This window comes from Herpailurus yagouaroundi, unplaced genomic scaffold (genome assembly GCF_014898765.1).
Source record: "Herpailurus yagouaroundi ecotype Mexico unplaced genomic scaffold, PumYag 28, whole genome shotgun sequence".
In the NCBI taxonomy this organism is placed as follows: domain Eukaryota; kingdom Metazoa; phylum Chordata; class Mammalia; order Carnivora; family Felidae; genus Herpailurus; species Herpailurus yagouaroundi.
Window position 1 is genome coordinate 38039078 of NW_024412376.1, and position 15915 is coordinate 38054992.

Below are 15915 nucleotides of genomic sequence, written 5' to 3' on the forward strand. Positions count from 1 at the left end.
TTTACTAAACGAGTTCACTTCTTTCGGCTAAAAATGCCATTTAATAAAGCAATCAACCCCTGCTACAGCCCCAGCTCATTAAGTAAGGCAGCTAAGATCGGAAATAGCACTGTAAATGTTTTGCTGATCATGGCTAGGCATTTGTTGGTCTACAAACTTTAAAAAATATAAGCTGATACATATATGTGTGAATCATAGCCTGGATCACAAATAGAGCCACATGTAAATTATCACAAATGTACAAAAAATCAACAGTATGAACAATTGTATACAAATTATCATCTGACGAATACGCTTAAATTTTAACCTAACTTCAAAGTCATTTGCTCTATAAATATAAAGGTTATTAGGGAGATGAATAAATAGCATTTTTCTTTTATTAAGGATATCAGCTACTCCTAATGATGGTCCCCATCAGTCAGCAATAATAGGCCTGGATTAAAAATATTCACAAATTCTAAAATAGCCATCTCAAATGCTGTCAAAATGAAAGATCCACATAATCACTCCTCTAGCTAACAAATGATTATTCTTCATGGTAAACACAAGTGTTTATCTGTCAGATTAGCTTTGACTACATCTTAATACTGTTTTATGTCTTATATACACGCATATGTTAAGAGATGATTACTTATGCTACTTTGGTTAGAGCCTAGTTATTTCAAGAAAGTCACATGAGTATAACCCATACTTCCAAATCCTTTGGAATGCTAATTAAAGTGGCATCGTGGAAAAAACCAAGTTACTAAGCAACATTTTCCATCACACAGAAGAAGGCCAGGCTTTTGCGATCTTAAGCCAAATTCCACTTAATGTACCAAATAACTACAAGAAAACTAAGTTTCCATCCAGTCCTTGATCATTACTTAAAAGCCATGTCTTTCAATCTGGGGTATTCCTGGCACACCTATTGCCATGGGAGACAACTACTGAGTCATTTCTTTTTGTATTAAGATTAACAGCCTAGTAATATATCTGTGCTTGTACAATTTGGTTCATGTCAGCTCCAGTCCCAGTCTCCAGAGGCATATCTAAATCTGGGATTGAACAGGGTAAAAGCAGGAGCTATCTCTACACATCATACCTCCTCGGGACCAAAGATGGTCTAGCACTACCATAATAAAGAAACATGGTAGAAACATCAATAAATAAAATAACATAATAAAACCTTCATTTAGGTATGTTTGTTAAATTTAGGTTTTAGGGAAAGGATTTAAGAATAATGATCTATGTAATAATATTCCATGGTAAAAAACAGACTTATCACTGATCATACAGTGGGTGCACTGTTGATATTTCCACATGTTCGACCACTTTAAAGTCCACTAGAAGCATAAGTTAATGCCTCAGCCCTCTAAAGAAACAAAGCTTCTGTTCTGCTTCACTTTCTACTGTCAAGTTCAGAGCTACTTGAGAAGCTAAGAGATATAAATTTTTAAAATATTAACAAACATCATTTGACTAAGATATTAAGATGAGATTCTCTAATACTTCCCAACTTTTCATCTCTAATGAAAAGACTAATTTTTGTCATTTCATCCATGACAAGGCATAGAACAAAAGAATGAAGACGAACGGAACAAGAGAATCAGTTTCACAGGGAACAGATGCATCTCAAATCCATTTAGAAGTCCTCTATACTTCTTTACTAGGATCAGGCCCCTTGGAGCTCTACATAAGATACTATACTTAAACCATATCATCTACTTTGCATTATTGTGGGAAGACATTTGACTTAATTAACTAATCTAATTTTTCCCATCCCCACCCTCACCAAGAAGAGAAAGGCTACTAGACTCACTAGCTTTTCTTCATCCATTGTCATTATTCTATCTGAGCTGAAATTTTCTTGGCTCAAAAATTGTATAACCGCTTATTTTTGGAGGCTGAGGGGTGGTAAGGAGAAGCTTTGGGCTATTGACTAACCAGAAGCACACAGAAATGTGCATTTCCAATTGATTTTATTTTTAACCCATCACTTCTGTTCTCCTAGCTCTAAGTGGAGACATCATTGAGTATATAACCAATACTGATTCAAGGCTCAAAAGGAGAGGACAGAGAATGAATAGAGCAAGGTCCATGAAGCTTCACGGTACAGCTGTGCCATTACGAAAAACTGGTGTATGGGTGGGTTAATTCACATGGCAAAATAGTTGAACAGTTTATTATCTGGTGGACCAATGCTTCTTACATCCTGTTCTCTCTTCCATTCAGAAGAAGCACAGAAGGCAAGAGATAAAAACAATAGTCTACTCGACTATAAATCGTTCTTCCAGACTACTATACAAACTAAACACACACACACAGTCCTCCAAATCACAGATAATTAAATAGAAGTCCAAAGACCTTCCTACAAAATTATAGAATGTTTTAATACTAATGTATGTTCAAAGCTGTTTTCTAAGTCACCTAGCTCTTCTAAAGTTGTACTTCATACAATGTTCCTATCTCGCAGTTCAACAATTTATTGAATATCTACAACAGTGGGGCTACGCTATTCTTGGCACTTGGAGATGTAGGTCAACTATAAATGGTCTCTGATCATGAGGAGCTTGAAATGAGGGTGGAAGGAAACTACTGCACACATAATCTTAATAAAATGTGGCTGGTATAACAGAGAAAGAACACTCAGGATGCTGCTGGAGCACAGAGTGGAAGCATAAAAGAGAGCAGAGAAGGTTTCCTAGAAAAACTGATGTCCCAAAAGAGTCTTTAAGAAGGAGAGGCATTTAACCAGGGGGAGGGATATTCCAGGCAGGAAGAGGAGGAAATGCCTAAAGCAGAGAAGCGTGAAATAGCATGAAGGCCACTGCCTAGGAGTGGGGTTGGCTAGGAACTCCAAGTAATTTCCCATCTCTAGAGAATAAATCAGAGACAGGGAGTGAAATGAAGCCAGACCATAAAGGCCCTGTGTGACGTGCTGGCCTGTAGGTGCCCGGATGCCACTGAAATGTCCAACTAGAAAACTGACACGGGCAAATCTGGGGTTTTAGAGTCACTGCTCTGGCAACATGACAGTGCAAGACGGCATCTCAGAAAGTGAGAGAAAGTACAAGCCAGAGGCTGCTTCCTATGGCCTGGATTCACTGTCAGCAATGTCACCTGCCGAATGTCCCCTAAAGAACTATTCTGGGGATGTCATGACATCACTGGGCCCAGGGAACAGTTTGGAAACTCAAGTGCACAACTGGGCCACTCAAGATCTCTCCACTGGCAACCTTCCTGAATCACAGACTGCCGTGGATGATGGCTGGTTGTGTGACAAGCTGTCCCTGACAGACTGCAGCGTGTAGGTGGGCAAGCGGATAGCCTCCTCCATCAGAGTTTGCTTTGTAACTCAAGGCCTGGAACAGAAACTGCCAAATACATGTTAATTAGGCTGAATTTGTACTCAAGTATCCTAACAAACAGAAGAACTCTGGATACCATGGACGTCTGTTGACTTCATTTTCCCTAATTTAACAGATAAAAAGTATTATGCTTGCCAGCTGCTGGGGCACTTCGGTAAACACAATGTTGTCACCCAGTTCTGACTATGCCACATTTCTTACCAGCCTTACAGGTTCCTTGGGTGGCCTCAGGGGAACCCAGGGGCTGCTGTCACACTAGTCACAGGAGATTATGTCAGGCTTTAGCTCACTTCCCAATCCTCTGCAACCCTTCCACATGTACCTCCACACTGCACAACTCACAACAAAGTACTAATGTACAAAACTCTGAAATGAGTCTCATTTATTCCTATCAACTGAATCTCTCATTCCTTACCTGAGTCAGCCTTGCACGTCCACTTTGCCCTAACTTCCTCACTTTTTTTTTTATCACCATGAAAAGCCAAAGCTGAACATTTCTTCCCAACATCTTCTCCAAAACATTGTTTTCCTTTGTCAAGAAAACTTTCCTTTCCTATAGTCAAGCTAGCAAAAATCTCACCTCCTCCATTTCCCAAGCCACTTTCACCCATAATAGTCCCTTCCTTTGATTTAATTCCTGTAGTAATAGTATTCATTTTCTAATCATGTATCTCACCTTGTCATCCAAATTGGCATATACATTCTTCATTTTTAAAAAATTTTTTAAACGTTTATTTATTTTTGAGAGAGACAGAGAGACAGAGTATGAGGGGTGAGGGGCAAAGAGAGACAGAGACACAGAATCTGAAGCAGGCTCCAGGCTTCGAGCTGTCAGCACAGAGCCCTATGTAGGGCTTGAACTCGTGAACCACAACATCATGACCTGAGCTGAAGTCGGACTCAACCGACTGAGCCACCCAGGTATCCCAGCATATACATTCTTTGAAAGCTCAGACCAAGGCTTACACATTCCCATGTCCACCTGTGCCCCCTATACCAATGTATCTGCAGTTTGGGCTTGGTAAATCTCCATTTAACAATAATTGTGTTGACATTCACATGCATTTCTTCAACGTGAAGAAATGCAACAGAAAGGTCCTCAAGAGCCTTTCTTGGAAGTAAATAGACACTGTGGGCACTTTGCAGGTTTATTTAAAAGGAAAAGTCATGGGGCGCCTGGGTGGTGCAGTCGGTTAGGCGTCCGACTTCAGCCAGGTCACGATCTCGCGCTCCGTGGGTTCGAGCCCCGCGTCAGGCTCTGGGCTGATGGCTCAGAGCGTGGAGCCTGTTTCTGATTCTGTGTCTCCCTCTCTCTCTGCCCCTCCCCCGTTCATGCTCTGTCTCTCTCTGTCCCAAAAATAAATAAACGTTGAAAATATTAAAAAATAATAATAATAAAATAAAAAATAAAAGGAAAAGTCAAGGCTAAAGAGGTAAGAAAGTTAAAGAAATGGTTGAAACAACAATAAAACAAAGAGTGTCTCCACTTTATAAAAGCAAGTATTTAATAACTAAACACCATTCCCTCTGACAAAGTTATCCTTACTCTCAACTCAATATTCTGCTGCACTAGGATAAAGAAGATATGGCATATATAGATACAATGGAATATTACTCAGCCATCAGATCAAAAAAAAAAAAAAAAAGAATGAAATCCTGCCATTTGCCACGAAGTGGATGGAGCTAGAGTATATTATGCTAAATGAAATAAGTCAGTCAGAGAAAGACAAATACCATATGACTTTACTCATATTAGAATTTAAGAAACAAAACAGATGAACATATGGGAGGAGGGGAAAAGAAAGAGAGGAAAACAAACCACAAGAGACTCTTAACTATAGAGAACAAACTGGGAGTTGATGGAGGGATGTGGGTGGGGCTTGGGCTACATGGGTGATGGGTACTAAGGAGGGCACTTGTGATGAGCACTGGGTGTTGTTATGTAAGTGATGAATCACTGAATTCTACTTCTGACACCAGTATTGCAATATATGTTAACTAACTAGAATTTAAGTAAAAACTTGAAAAGAGGGGCTCCTAGGTGGCTCAGTTGGTTAAACATCCAGCTCTTGATTTCAGCTCAGGTCATGATCCCCCATCGCGCTCTGTACTGACTGCATGAAGCCTCCTTGGGATTCTCTCTCTCTCTCCCTCTCTCTCTGACCCTCCCTCTCTCTCTAAATAAATAAATAAACATTTAAAATTTTGAAAAGAAAAAATATATATATTGTCTGCACTAAACAAAGGGTACTATGTTTCAGATAACCCAAAATGTCTGATAATGCTGAAGTCATTCATATAAGATAGGGAAATGAGTAACATGATTCTGGGACCACTAATTTACTCCTTCACTAGTGTGAAAGAGTATTTACAAATTCATGAATTAAGACTCTCTAACAGCACTCCAACAGCTTTGGAGAAAGCTTGCCCAGGACAGAATTTGACAGGGCAAATGATCCATCCACATAAAATCAAGAGGTTGATATATCATGTCTATATAAATGGATATTAAATGGACCACATCACAGATACTCCACCAGGAACAATTACAATCAAAAGTATTTTTATACAAATAAACAAAATGGGCTCAGAGCCAAGAATACTTACTAGAATGATGGGAGTTCTTCAGCCAAGTGAAATGACTGAGGTTGAAAGTACTGTTAATATAAAACATCTAATTGGGGTGCCTGGGTGGCTAAGTCAGTTAAGTGTCTGACTTCGGCTCAGGTCATGATTTCATGCATTTGTGAGTTCAAGCCCCATGTCAGGCTCTGGGCTGGGCATGGAGACTGCTTAAGATTCTCTCTCCCTCTCCCTCTGCCCCGCCTCTGCCCTCTCTCTCTCAAAAAAATAAAATTAAGTTAAATTAAAGATAAAGATAAATATAAAGATAAAAATAGGCTTTCTAAAATATTCTTCCCACAGCCAATGGGCTGACAGCCACATCCCCTTGGTTCACAAACCCACTTTGGAGCTGGCACATTAAAATACTTATAAAAGTGCAAAGTCAAAGACAACTACTCTAATTATCTGGAAAACTCCTGAATTACTTTCCTCCCTTTGCTAAAGCAGACATGCCCTTAAAATCCAGAGCAAATCCATTATGATTCTAATTGTAAAAAGTCAGAGAATGGGAAATGCATAAAAAATCTTGGAAGCTTTATATGAATGACAAGAAGCTACAAAGTGCAAATGACCCAGAAGTAGAATCGATTTTGTTTTTTATCTAAACTGTGTCCCCTATAATTGTTGTGATTTGCAGGCTCAGTGCTTTAACCCCTGTGCTGTGTCCGGCCACAGGAAGGAACTGGGTAGTCATTAAAAAACTGTCACATAAATAGCCACTTACCAGCTCACCTAGGGAGTGTAATGTTGGACAAGTAGTAAAGAAGGCCAATTTTATTTATTTTACTACTTACAAACTCCCCGAGGAAAGGTGGTGAGCTGATAAATTTTCTGAACACTCAACCCTTAATTATCTCTATGAGCAGATCAGAGTTACAGAGAAGTCAAAACGAATAATCAAGAAAACTTTTATAAACAGCTTTCTAATGAATTCAGGTACTGCCAGGCATCTTCTTTTGTTAAATTACACAGGGACCACCAGCCCAAAAAATGGTAGAAGCACAGAGGTCAAATACACGAGTCAAGGGACCAAGGTCTATGCACTTGCTTGCAAACTCGCTATTTGTATAACCTCAAGCAAGTCATTTAACATCGCTAATTTTCTATTCCCTCATCTGTAAAATGAGGAAGCTAATATTAACTGCCTTGTGGGTTTGCGGAGAAGATTAAATGACATAAAGCTTAAAGCTTTTGAAGTACTCAGCACAGCACTTGGTAGGTATTTCATAAATGTGTATTTTAGTGCTATTGGAATGTGAGGACTAAATGGAAATCATCAGGGAGGAGGGAAAGAGAGTTTGTAAACAAGGTCAAATCTACTGCAAAGTGATGCAAAAGTCACTTTAAGGCCAATTGCTGTTCTTCTAAAAATATCTGAGGAACATATATGTTCCCTAATTGCTTTTATGGCAACCATGGTTTTTAACCAGATCCCTATTCTAGGAAAGAAAAAAAAAAGTTGCTTTCCCTTCCACCTGAAAGGGTTTCCGTGCCCTATACTTCTGGAAGCCTTAGTTAGTGCCACAGAGATAGGCAATCCTGGTTCAATGTGATGGAGACCTTGAGGGCTACCTAGGCCAGCAGAGGAAGTGGAACTCATACATTACCTGTGCCCAGTGGTTTTTAAATACAATCATGCATGTTTCTGGGTCAACTCCCTGCAGGCTCACAGTCTGCTGGAGTTTACTTTCTGTCGCAACCGATGACATCATAAACCTTCATACATCAATGCTTCTAAGTCATATTTAATTTTCCAGAAAATTTGGCAAGCAGTCACTAACTTTCAAGTATCAGGTAAGAAATGTAACTTCTTCACATTTCATTGTTATCTTCTGAAACCTGTAAGGACAATAACAAAAACACATCTCGTTATGTTCATATATTTAATAGGACACTGGCTATTAAATTTAAATCCAAGCATAGACATTCTCAAAGTCCAACGCAGAACAAAATATCCACGAAAGAGACATTACTACTCTATCTACGGGTTCTCCTATTTTCTCCTACCTTGCTACCAAAAATATAAAATAATGATGCTACTACCAAAGCTACGTGCATGAATTAAACAATTATCAGCTTTATTTCCTCCACTACCACCAACCACAGTCCCCTAGATTGAATTTCTAATCATTCAAATCTAGTGTCTATAATCAAGCAAGAGATTATGATAACAATGTCTGTGGAGTTTAAAAACATCCAGAAACAGGAAAACCATTAGTTAACAGCGACAGAAATAAATGGCTTGATGCCACTTGGGGTACTTATAAAACAGCACCCAGACTCCTGGGTCCATTATGATTGAATTTTTTTTTAATCAATGGCTGTCATAATGGAATTTAAAGCATTGTCAGTCATTTCATAGCTACAAACCAAGTTAAGGTTTCTAGCTTTTCTGAAAAATAATAGAATTCCAAGTAACCTTGACAAATCACAGATAGAAATGATCCATCAAAAACAAGATAGTGCTTACTCGGTGTGAGTACAAGATAGCACACTTACAAATGAAAAATAAATTATGTGGATAAAATATGAAGAAAGTATGACTACAACAGAGCCAGTAGGGAGAAAAAAGATATTGAGGTCACAGAGTGTATAGTAAATATGAGCCAGTTGCGTGTTGCTAACTCTCAGACAAAAGTGGTAAGACAATGGTATTGTCTTATCATTGTGGTCAGCCCATCCAAAGGACTGGGTACAGTTCAGAATCTTTTTTTTTTTTTTTTTTTTTTAAGTGTACAAACTGGAGAGAGTTCAAAGTGATTACAGGATAATTATTAGAGCACCGGGAAACAAAATCCATGATAAAATTTCCAGACTTTCAGTGCCAAAAAAACCCCAACTATTTTCAACTGAGTAATATGAAGGGTATCACACTGGTCAACTGTTCCGCCCACTAACAATAAAGTGTGAGAAAGGGGGCTTAATGTGAGGATTCAGGTTAGACTTATGGCTCAAGTTCTTTGCGGGGAGTGAAATTAACTAGAACATAGTTAAGGAATATTCAAAACAAGGACATCTGTTGGGGGTAGAAGGCTAACCATTCAACATTCATATCTGGGGGGGAAAAATGTTAGAATGTAAGAACAGAAAACTTGCTAGACGTGATCATTCTTGAGGAAAGAAAACATTTTTTAAGGAGAATGGAAGGGGATTAAAGTATGTAGAAAGAGGACAGCCTCTTTGAAGAAAGATCACACAAATTACATACCTGAGGGAAACAGCTCATGTGTATCGTCTAGGACTATATTTTATTACTCAAATTGGTGAATTTTCCAACATGTAATTCTTAATTCCTAATAATACAAATCTATTGTTTTCAATAAGACATTGCCCACTGCCAACAATAGCTCTTTGCCACTAAGAGGCATGTTTTGACAGGCCCATGTGGTGTCTTAAACACCAGGAGTGGCCTCCCCACGCACACAGGGTATACATTTCCCGTTCCCACGGTCCCCACCACTCCCTAGAACCTGACAGCCAGCGTCATCACCTCACTCTTGGTTACTGGACTGGCCCTTATTAGGTAACATTTCAGTATGTGGCCCTGCTTTACGTGATAAGAGATAAAAACAAGTTTCTGACTTAACTCCCTTGTTGTCTTAAACATAATATTTCTGTGGCAATGTCTCTTATTCAGATGCTATAATGAAAATAATGAGGAAAATCAGAGTGTTTCGGTTCATCCCAGAGGTTCAAAAAGTACAAGACTCCTTGAGACTCCTCCCAACCCCAGGATCCCCAGATTCTTCTTCTGACGTAAGAAGGGAACATTCAACATGCCAACTGCTTCTAAATCAAAATTAGAAACATGCTCTCTAAGGTCTGTTAGGTTTGTTCTCAGAGGGGCTGCACACGCACTCTTTTCAGACAGTGAGACTGCATTATAGACAAGATAAATATCTTAGCTAAAGTCATAAATCACGAATTAGTTTCTTTTGTTGTTTTAATTTTACTTTATTTTATTTGAGAGAGAGAGAGAGTGGGTGTGCAAGCCAGGGGAGAGGGGCAGAGAAAGAATCCTAAGTAGGCTCCACTCTGGGACTGAGCCCGACTCAGGGCTCCATCCCACAACCCTGGGATCATGACCAGAGCCAAAATCAAGAGTCAAACGGTCAACCCACTGAGTCACCCAGGTGCCCCACAGGTTAGTTTTGATGGAAATCAAAGGTAAGTCTCTTGATTCCCAGTCCACTGTTCTTTCTAGAAATCTATATTCTCCTTTCTCCTGGCTTTAATCCCTGGCCCTATTCCCAAAGGAGGCTGTATCTTCTCTAAGAAAAGTGCATCTCGCTTGGACGATGCTTAACCAATCATATTTTTAAGGCTAAATGTGTCATAAATACAGAAGATTCTAAATGTGTCATAAATACAGAAACCACAATAACGGGTAAGCTTGGGAGAACAAGGGGGGGTGGGTATCAGGCAAGTCAAGCAAGCCATGTTTAAGAAGGAGAAATTGCCAGAAGATTCTATAAATGAAAATACTTCCAACACATCCGAGACAAGAAAGCTGGATATTTCCTCCGTCTGTCTGTCTGTCTGTCTCTCATTCCCATGTTAGAGTATTAAAGCACTAGCTCGTCCCCAGGGCAATAGAAAACTGAAAGAGAGGACTCCATATTTATGAGAGATGTATAAAGGCATATTTCCTCAAATGCCAAGGTTTTCAATATATTCCTGCATCTGCCTGTTCTCAGGCTTCACTTTTTTTCTCTTTTGCATTTTTTCCATTCCAGGCTTTTTATTTAACTCTCAGAGCACAGCTGAACGTCCCAAGTGAAGAACAGAGAAGGACAAAACTAAACAAAAAGCCAGGAGCAGGTAAAAGAGGCTGCAGCCACCGGAACATGTGCTCAAGTCATAAGTATGGCATTGTTGGACCTTTCTCCCCATTCTTGCCCTCTACTCTCTGTAGCCTGACCTATAGGTGCTGGGACTGTTTAGAGGAACACTCTGGCCACATATTCAGCCTGTTCTCCCTGCAAATACCCACACGCTCTTCAACTCGAATTTCATGCCTGAGAGACAGCTCTATAAACCGTTCAGAGTGACTTTTTTCTTTCTTCAAATGAACCACCAACACTGAAAAATACCCAAAGGACTCTTTCCGACAGCGGTTGCATGTGGTTTTGTGGTGTGGTTGTTGAGTTTTTTGGCATGGGGTGGGGGGGAGGAGCTACCAAAATACATGTATAGCATCTGATAAGCCAGCACAGATTCTATACTACAGACAGAACTGACTTTATTATTTCCAAAATTACTGAACAGTCAAATTTATATATCTCATTAATATTATATGTAAAAACATTTTTCATCAGTAAGGAAAGAAAAATGCTATTAAATCACTGTTGGGGATAGAGATAACTGACATAAGAATTATATGTATTCTTATTTGCTCTTTTTTGAAAGTACATTATATCTTTTATTTGGTTATGAAAAAAAGCACATGCATATGCTTCCGTACCACAGAATTATAAAATATACCATCAGATCATAAAGGCTTAGATTCTAGTTACTAGATTATACCTCTTGCCACTGCAAAAATTCCTTCAGCCTCATTCCCAAATAGACAGACATCCTTATCTAATTTCAGGCTCCTCTGAAAAGTTTAATACTGAGGAAAGCTATAAATGTGTGAAAATCACTTTCCCCCTGAACAACAAATGACTCTATTTTCATATACCCCTCTTTCACTATAAGACTGAAATTACAAAGTAAACATTTTGTCATTTAATGACATATGATCTCATACCACTCATACCATCCTTCTTTTATCTATTTAAATATAATATCTTCTAACAATGTATTATAAAAAATCCCTTAAGGAAAAGAAATGATGGTCACCTTAAGGGGAAACAAGGCCAAGGGAACATTTTTATTAAGGAAAAAATGATCATATTTGCAGGCCTAATGGGAAGGAACCAATGAACATAGAGAATTTAAATATATATGTATATTTATATACATATTTATATATGTGTGTGTGTGTGTGTATATATTAAGGATTTTGATATAGCAACAAGAGCAGAGGAAAGGCAAGGTCAAGAACACAGGTAGGAGAGGCCTAGACTTAAAGAAAAGCCACACTGAGTTTTTCCACAGTGAGTCGCCAAATTAGAAGCAATCTCTTGAACTTGATGAAAAGGCATGACAGGCTTCCTTCCCATTTCTCCTTCTTCCCTCCTCATATTTCTCTGGTTGGCTTGTGGAAATGCTTAGAGAGATTAGGTGGATTTAAAGTGGTAACAAAGGATAGGGCTAAGAGTTTTTAGTTCAGTCTTCCACGTGTGGAGGTCAGAAAATGTCAAGTCACCACTTGGAGACTTGAACTCTGAACTGGGAGATGGCTCCAGGACTCTAACCAGCTGTGAGACCTTGAGTAAAAAAACAGGGCTCTTGGTTTGGAACCTGATTTAGATGAGTTACTAGGATTACGTGGTTATTTCTTAGGTCTCTCCCAGCTCAAAAGTCATTATTTTCTGTACTTTATTCCACTGTTTTACTAATGGGGGAGGGGTAAGAAGATAGCTTAGAAGCAGAATAATGGCCATAATATAAAAATCTTTGTAAGATTTCTAGTTATAAATGGATTCTATTTGTACTCTTTTTAACAATTAAAAGCATATTTCAGGGAGCCTGAGTGGCTCAATCGGTTGAGTGTGCAACTCTTGATTTCAGCTCAGGTCATGATCTCAGGATCATGGGATGGAGCCCCGCTTTGGGCTCTATGCTGATAGAGCCTGCTTAAGATTCCCTCTGTCTTCCTCTCCTTCTACCCCTCTCCCCAACTCATGCTTGCACGTACACACTCTCTCTCTCAAAAAAAAAAAAAAAAAGAAAAAGAAAAAGAAAAAGAAAAAGAAAAAGAAAAAAAAAGAAAAGAAAAGGAGGTATATTAAACAAACAAACAAACAACAATTAAAGCCTAGTTCACTTAAAGAACCCAAAGCAGGGACGCCTGGGTGGCGCAGTCGGTTAAGCGTCCGACTTCAGCCAGGTCACGATCTCACGGTCCGTGAGTTCAGGCCCCGCGTCGGGCTCTGTGCTGACAGCTCAGAGCCTGGAGACTGTTTCAGATTCTGTGTCTCCCTCTCTCTGACCCTCCCCTGTTCATGCTCTGTCTCTCCCTGTCTCAAAAATAAATAAAACATTAAAAAAAAAAAAAAAAGAACCCACAGCACAGGAATCAGCCATCTCTAATATAATTCAGTTTGTTTGGGTTTTTTCCTAAGCAATTGCCAATAGAAAAACTCATTGTTTTAGAATGCACTTTGGAATGCCCTGAATTGGCTGCTACTAAATACATAAAAAGTCTATTACTATAAATGTGCTTATCATGTAAAATTCCATCTAGGGGTGAAGATTCTTCAAATACTGGGAACACCTGAAGAGAGAGAAAACTTGTGCCCTCAATTATGAGTAATAGCAGTTGGTGGGGGGGGGGGCATTCATTTTGGGTTAAACTACCTCAGACAACCTCTACTTAGAGCCTAATAAAATCCTATTAAACCTAAATCCTCCCTGTGCTGTAATCCTCTGGCCCAGTTTCCTTTTCTCTCTGGCTGTCATATCACATAGCAATGCTGGACTGTAGAAAATAAAGCAAGCATCCAATAGGCCCTGAGTCTCCTGGACCTTGTCCTTAGCCTCCCTCAACCTGCCATAGTTTTTTGACTCTGGCTCATTCACTGCTTACTGTCCATTATTCAGTAAAGCAGAATCTTGTTGTGTCCCACCAAGTTGTAAACCGCCCATTAACAGAGTGTGCACAAGGAAAATTCTCTCGGTATGTAGATTCCACATAGTTTCAGGCTTTGATAAATGCATACTTCAAAATAGTAACTAGATTGCAGAAAACTGTCAATAACTTCTTGAAAGAATTCCATGGTTTACATTTTAATTTCACTAGAACGGGCTGCCACCGAGGTCATACCAAAGTGCCATGTGACTGATTGATAAGTAGAATGGAGAAGAAAAATTAAAATTAATATTCATATTCATACCTGAAATTTGTTTGGGGACTTAATTTTTAAGGCTATTTAAGAAACTAACCCACTACTGGCAAGGATTTAGAACGTAAAAATTATAGTTTTTGAAAATTATACAAAGTGTCGAGACATCAGCTTGCTGGTGACTGAACAGAAAAGTTTCTTGCACACATGGACTGATTTGTTGAAACATGAAAACTAAACCATTCTTGGGGAGTCTCCCCAACAAACCAGTTCACCACTACAATTTTGGTAGTATGTACCGCCCTTTCACACCACTATTTTGTTGAAAGCTATCAAGGGATAACTCAGGTAAGATTTATGCCACAAAACTGAGGTAAATGCAGAAACAAGATGAACCAACAACTTCTATGGGGTAATATTCTAAAACAGAGATTTGGGGTAAACGCTCTGAATCTAAGGACCCTCTCATACTAATGAAGTTCTTCTCAAGAAATGTTCTTGACAAAAAAAGTTTTTGACCAACACGTTTTTTGGGCACTTTCTAGGGAAAAGCAGGTACTTTGGGAAGTTGTGCTGTTGAGTCTACACCTACCTTTATAGCTGTATCATTCAAAATTAGTTCCCTCCCAGCAGTTTTTCAAGTGCTTTCAGTGAAAATTTTCAGATACGCAATCCATAGTAGAACCAAGGCGATGTGATGATTACCTTTTGAAATAACAACATGAAAAGCCCTCTTTTCAAAAAATGTCCTTCATCCATGCACGGCATAAGACATACTAAATCCAATGAGTGAAGTATCAATAAAATCCCATGCATATCCAGGAACCTCATAAATTGCGGGCATCCTTCTCTGAAGAGAGGCAGCTACAGTTTTCAGCCAATTCTAAAAAAGCATCAATGAATTGCTCCCATTTGAAAAAAGTTTAAAAGCCACTTTAAAGATGCATTCATGGTAAAGCCATGAAGAGTCCCAAAACAGAGGCTAACAGCCAGTTCTAGTACTAAAGGTATTACTGGAGAGACTTGTAGAATTTTTGTGACTTTAATTGTAACTAAAAGTTCTGCTGCAGCAGCGTGGGGCTGGTTCCAGCCCATGAGTAACCACGCTCTTGAATAATAATCAGGTCAGGCCTTGGTGTCCTACCAATTTCATGGCTGGCTAAGCGCTTCCACTCTTACCCAAAACACTGCAAGGTGAGGCATCAGAGGTACAAAGTGATTAGCATTTATTACAGAGTTGGCAAAGGCTTAGAAGTCAACAATTTGCTCGTCTCCGAGAACATGATCCTACGCTGATTAGGACAAAGCACTCTTCTTCACCAGTCTGTGAAACGGGCCACAGAGTTGGGTGCCTTTTGCGTACTCTAAACATGACAGAAATGGAGTAAACCACTGGTGCTTGAGCTAATCGAGACTGCTATCTTACCTTCAATCAGGTGCAATACTAGTAGCTTATGTGGTAACCTAACACTATCAAGTTCTAATTTTACATTCATTTTTTATGAACATAAAAATTATGGGGGTGCCTGGGTGGCTCAGTCGGTTAAAGCGTCTGACTTCGGTTCAGGTCATGATCTCACAGTTCCTGAGTTAGAGCCCCGCGTCAGGCTCTGTGCTGACAGCTAAGAGGCTGGAGCCTGCTTCAGATTCTGCGTCTCCCTCTCTCTCTGTACCTCTCCGGCTCATGCTCTGTCTCTCCCTCTCTCTCTCTCAAAAATGGATAAACATTACAAAAAAATTATGTAAAGCTTCCTTACATGTAAATATAATAATCCCTCTAACAAATGGTATGAAGATTTAATAGACTACATTTTCTCATCTATGAGTAGGTAAAGAATTCTAGAAGTATATAATAAAAGCCTACTGGTTTAAAGTAGTTTACCACTCACACATTTATTATTGCCATGATCAGTTTATTATTAAGATAAGATGTCATTAGGGGCGCCTGGGTGGCGCAGTCGGTTAAGCGTCCGACTTCAGCCAGGTCA

The 15915-nt window shown here is 39.2% G+C and overlaps 1 protein-coding gene across 4 annotated transcripts in view; it reads right to left on the minus strand.

Moving 5' to 3' along the window:
- The window catches only part of FHIP1A (FHF complex subunit HOOK interacting protein 1A), a 247738-nt gene that overhangs the window by 83748 nt on the left and 148075 nt on the right, over positions 1–15915 (minus strand). For 3 of the 4 annotated variants that reach the window (XM_040472446.1, XM_040472424.1, XM_040472439.1), the window contains exon 3: positions 7583–7814. In XM_040472446.1, the coding sequence (XP_040328380.1) occupies positions 7583–7687 (105 nt within the window). In that variant the 5' untranslated portion in view covers positions 7688–7814. Of the gene's footprint in view, positions 1–7582; positions 7815–14519; positions 14633–15915 lie in introns of all 4 variants that reach the window. The other variant, XM_040472431.1, reaches the window with a different exon arrangement.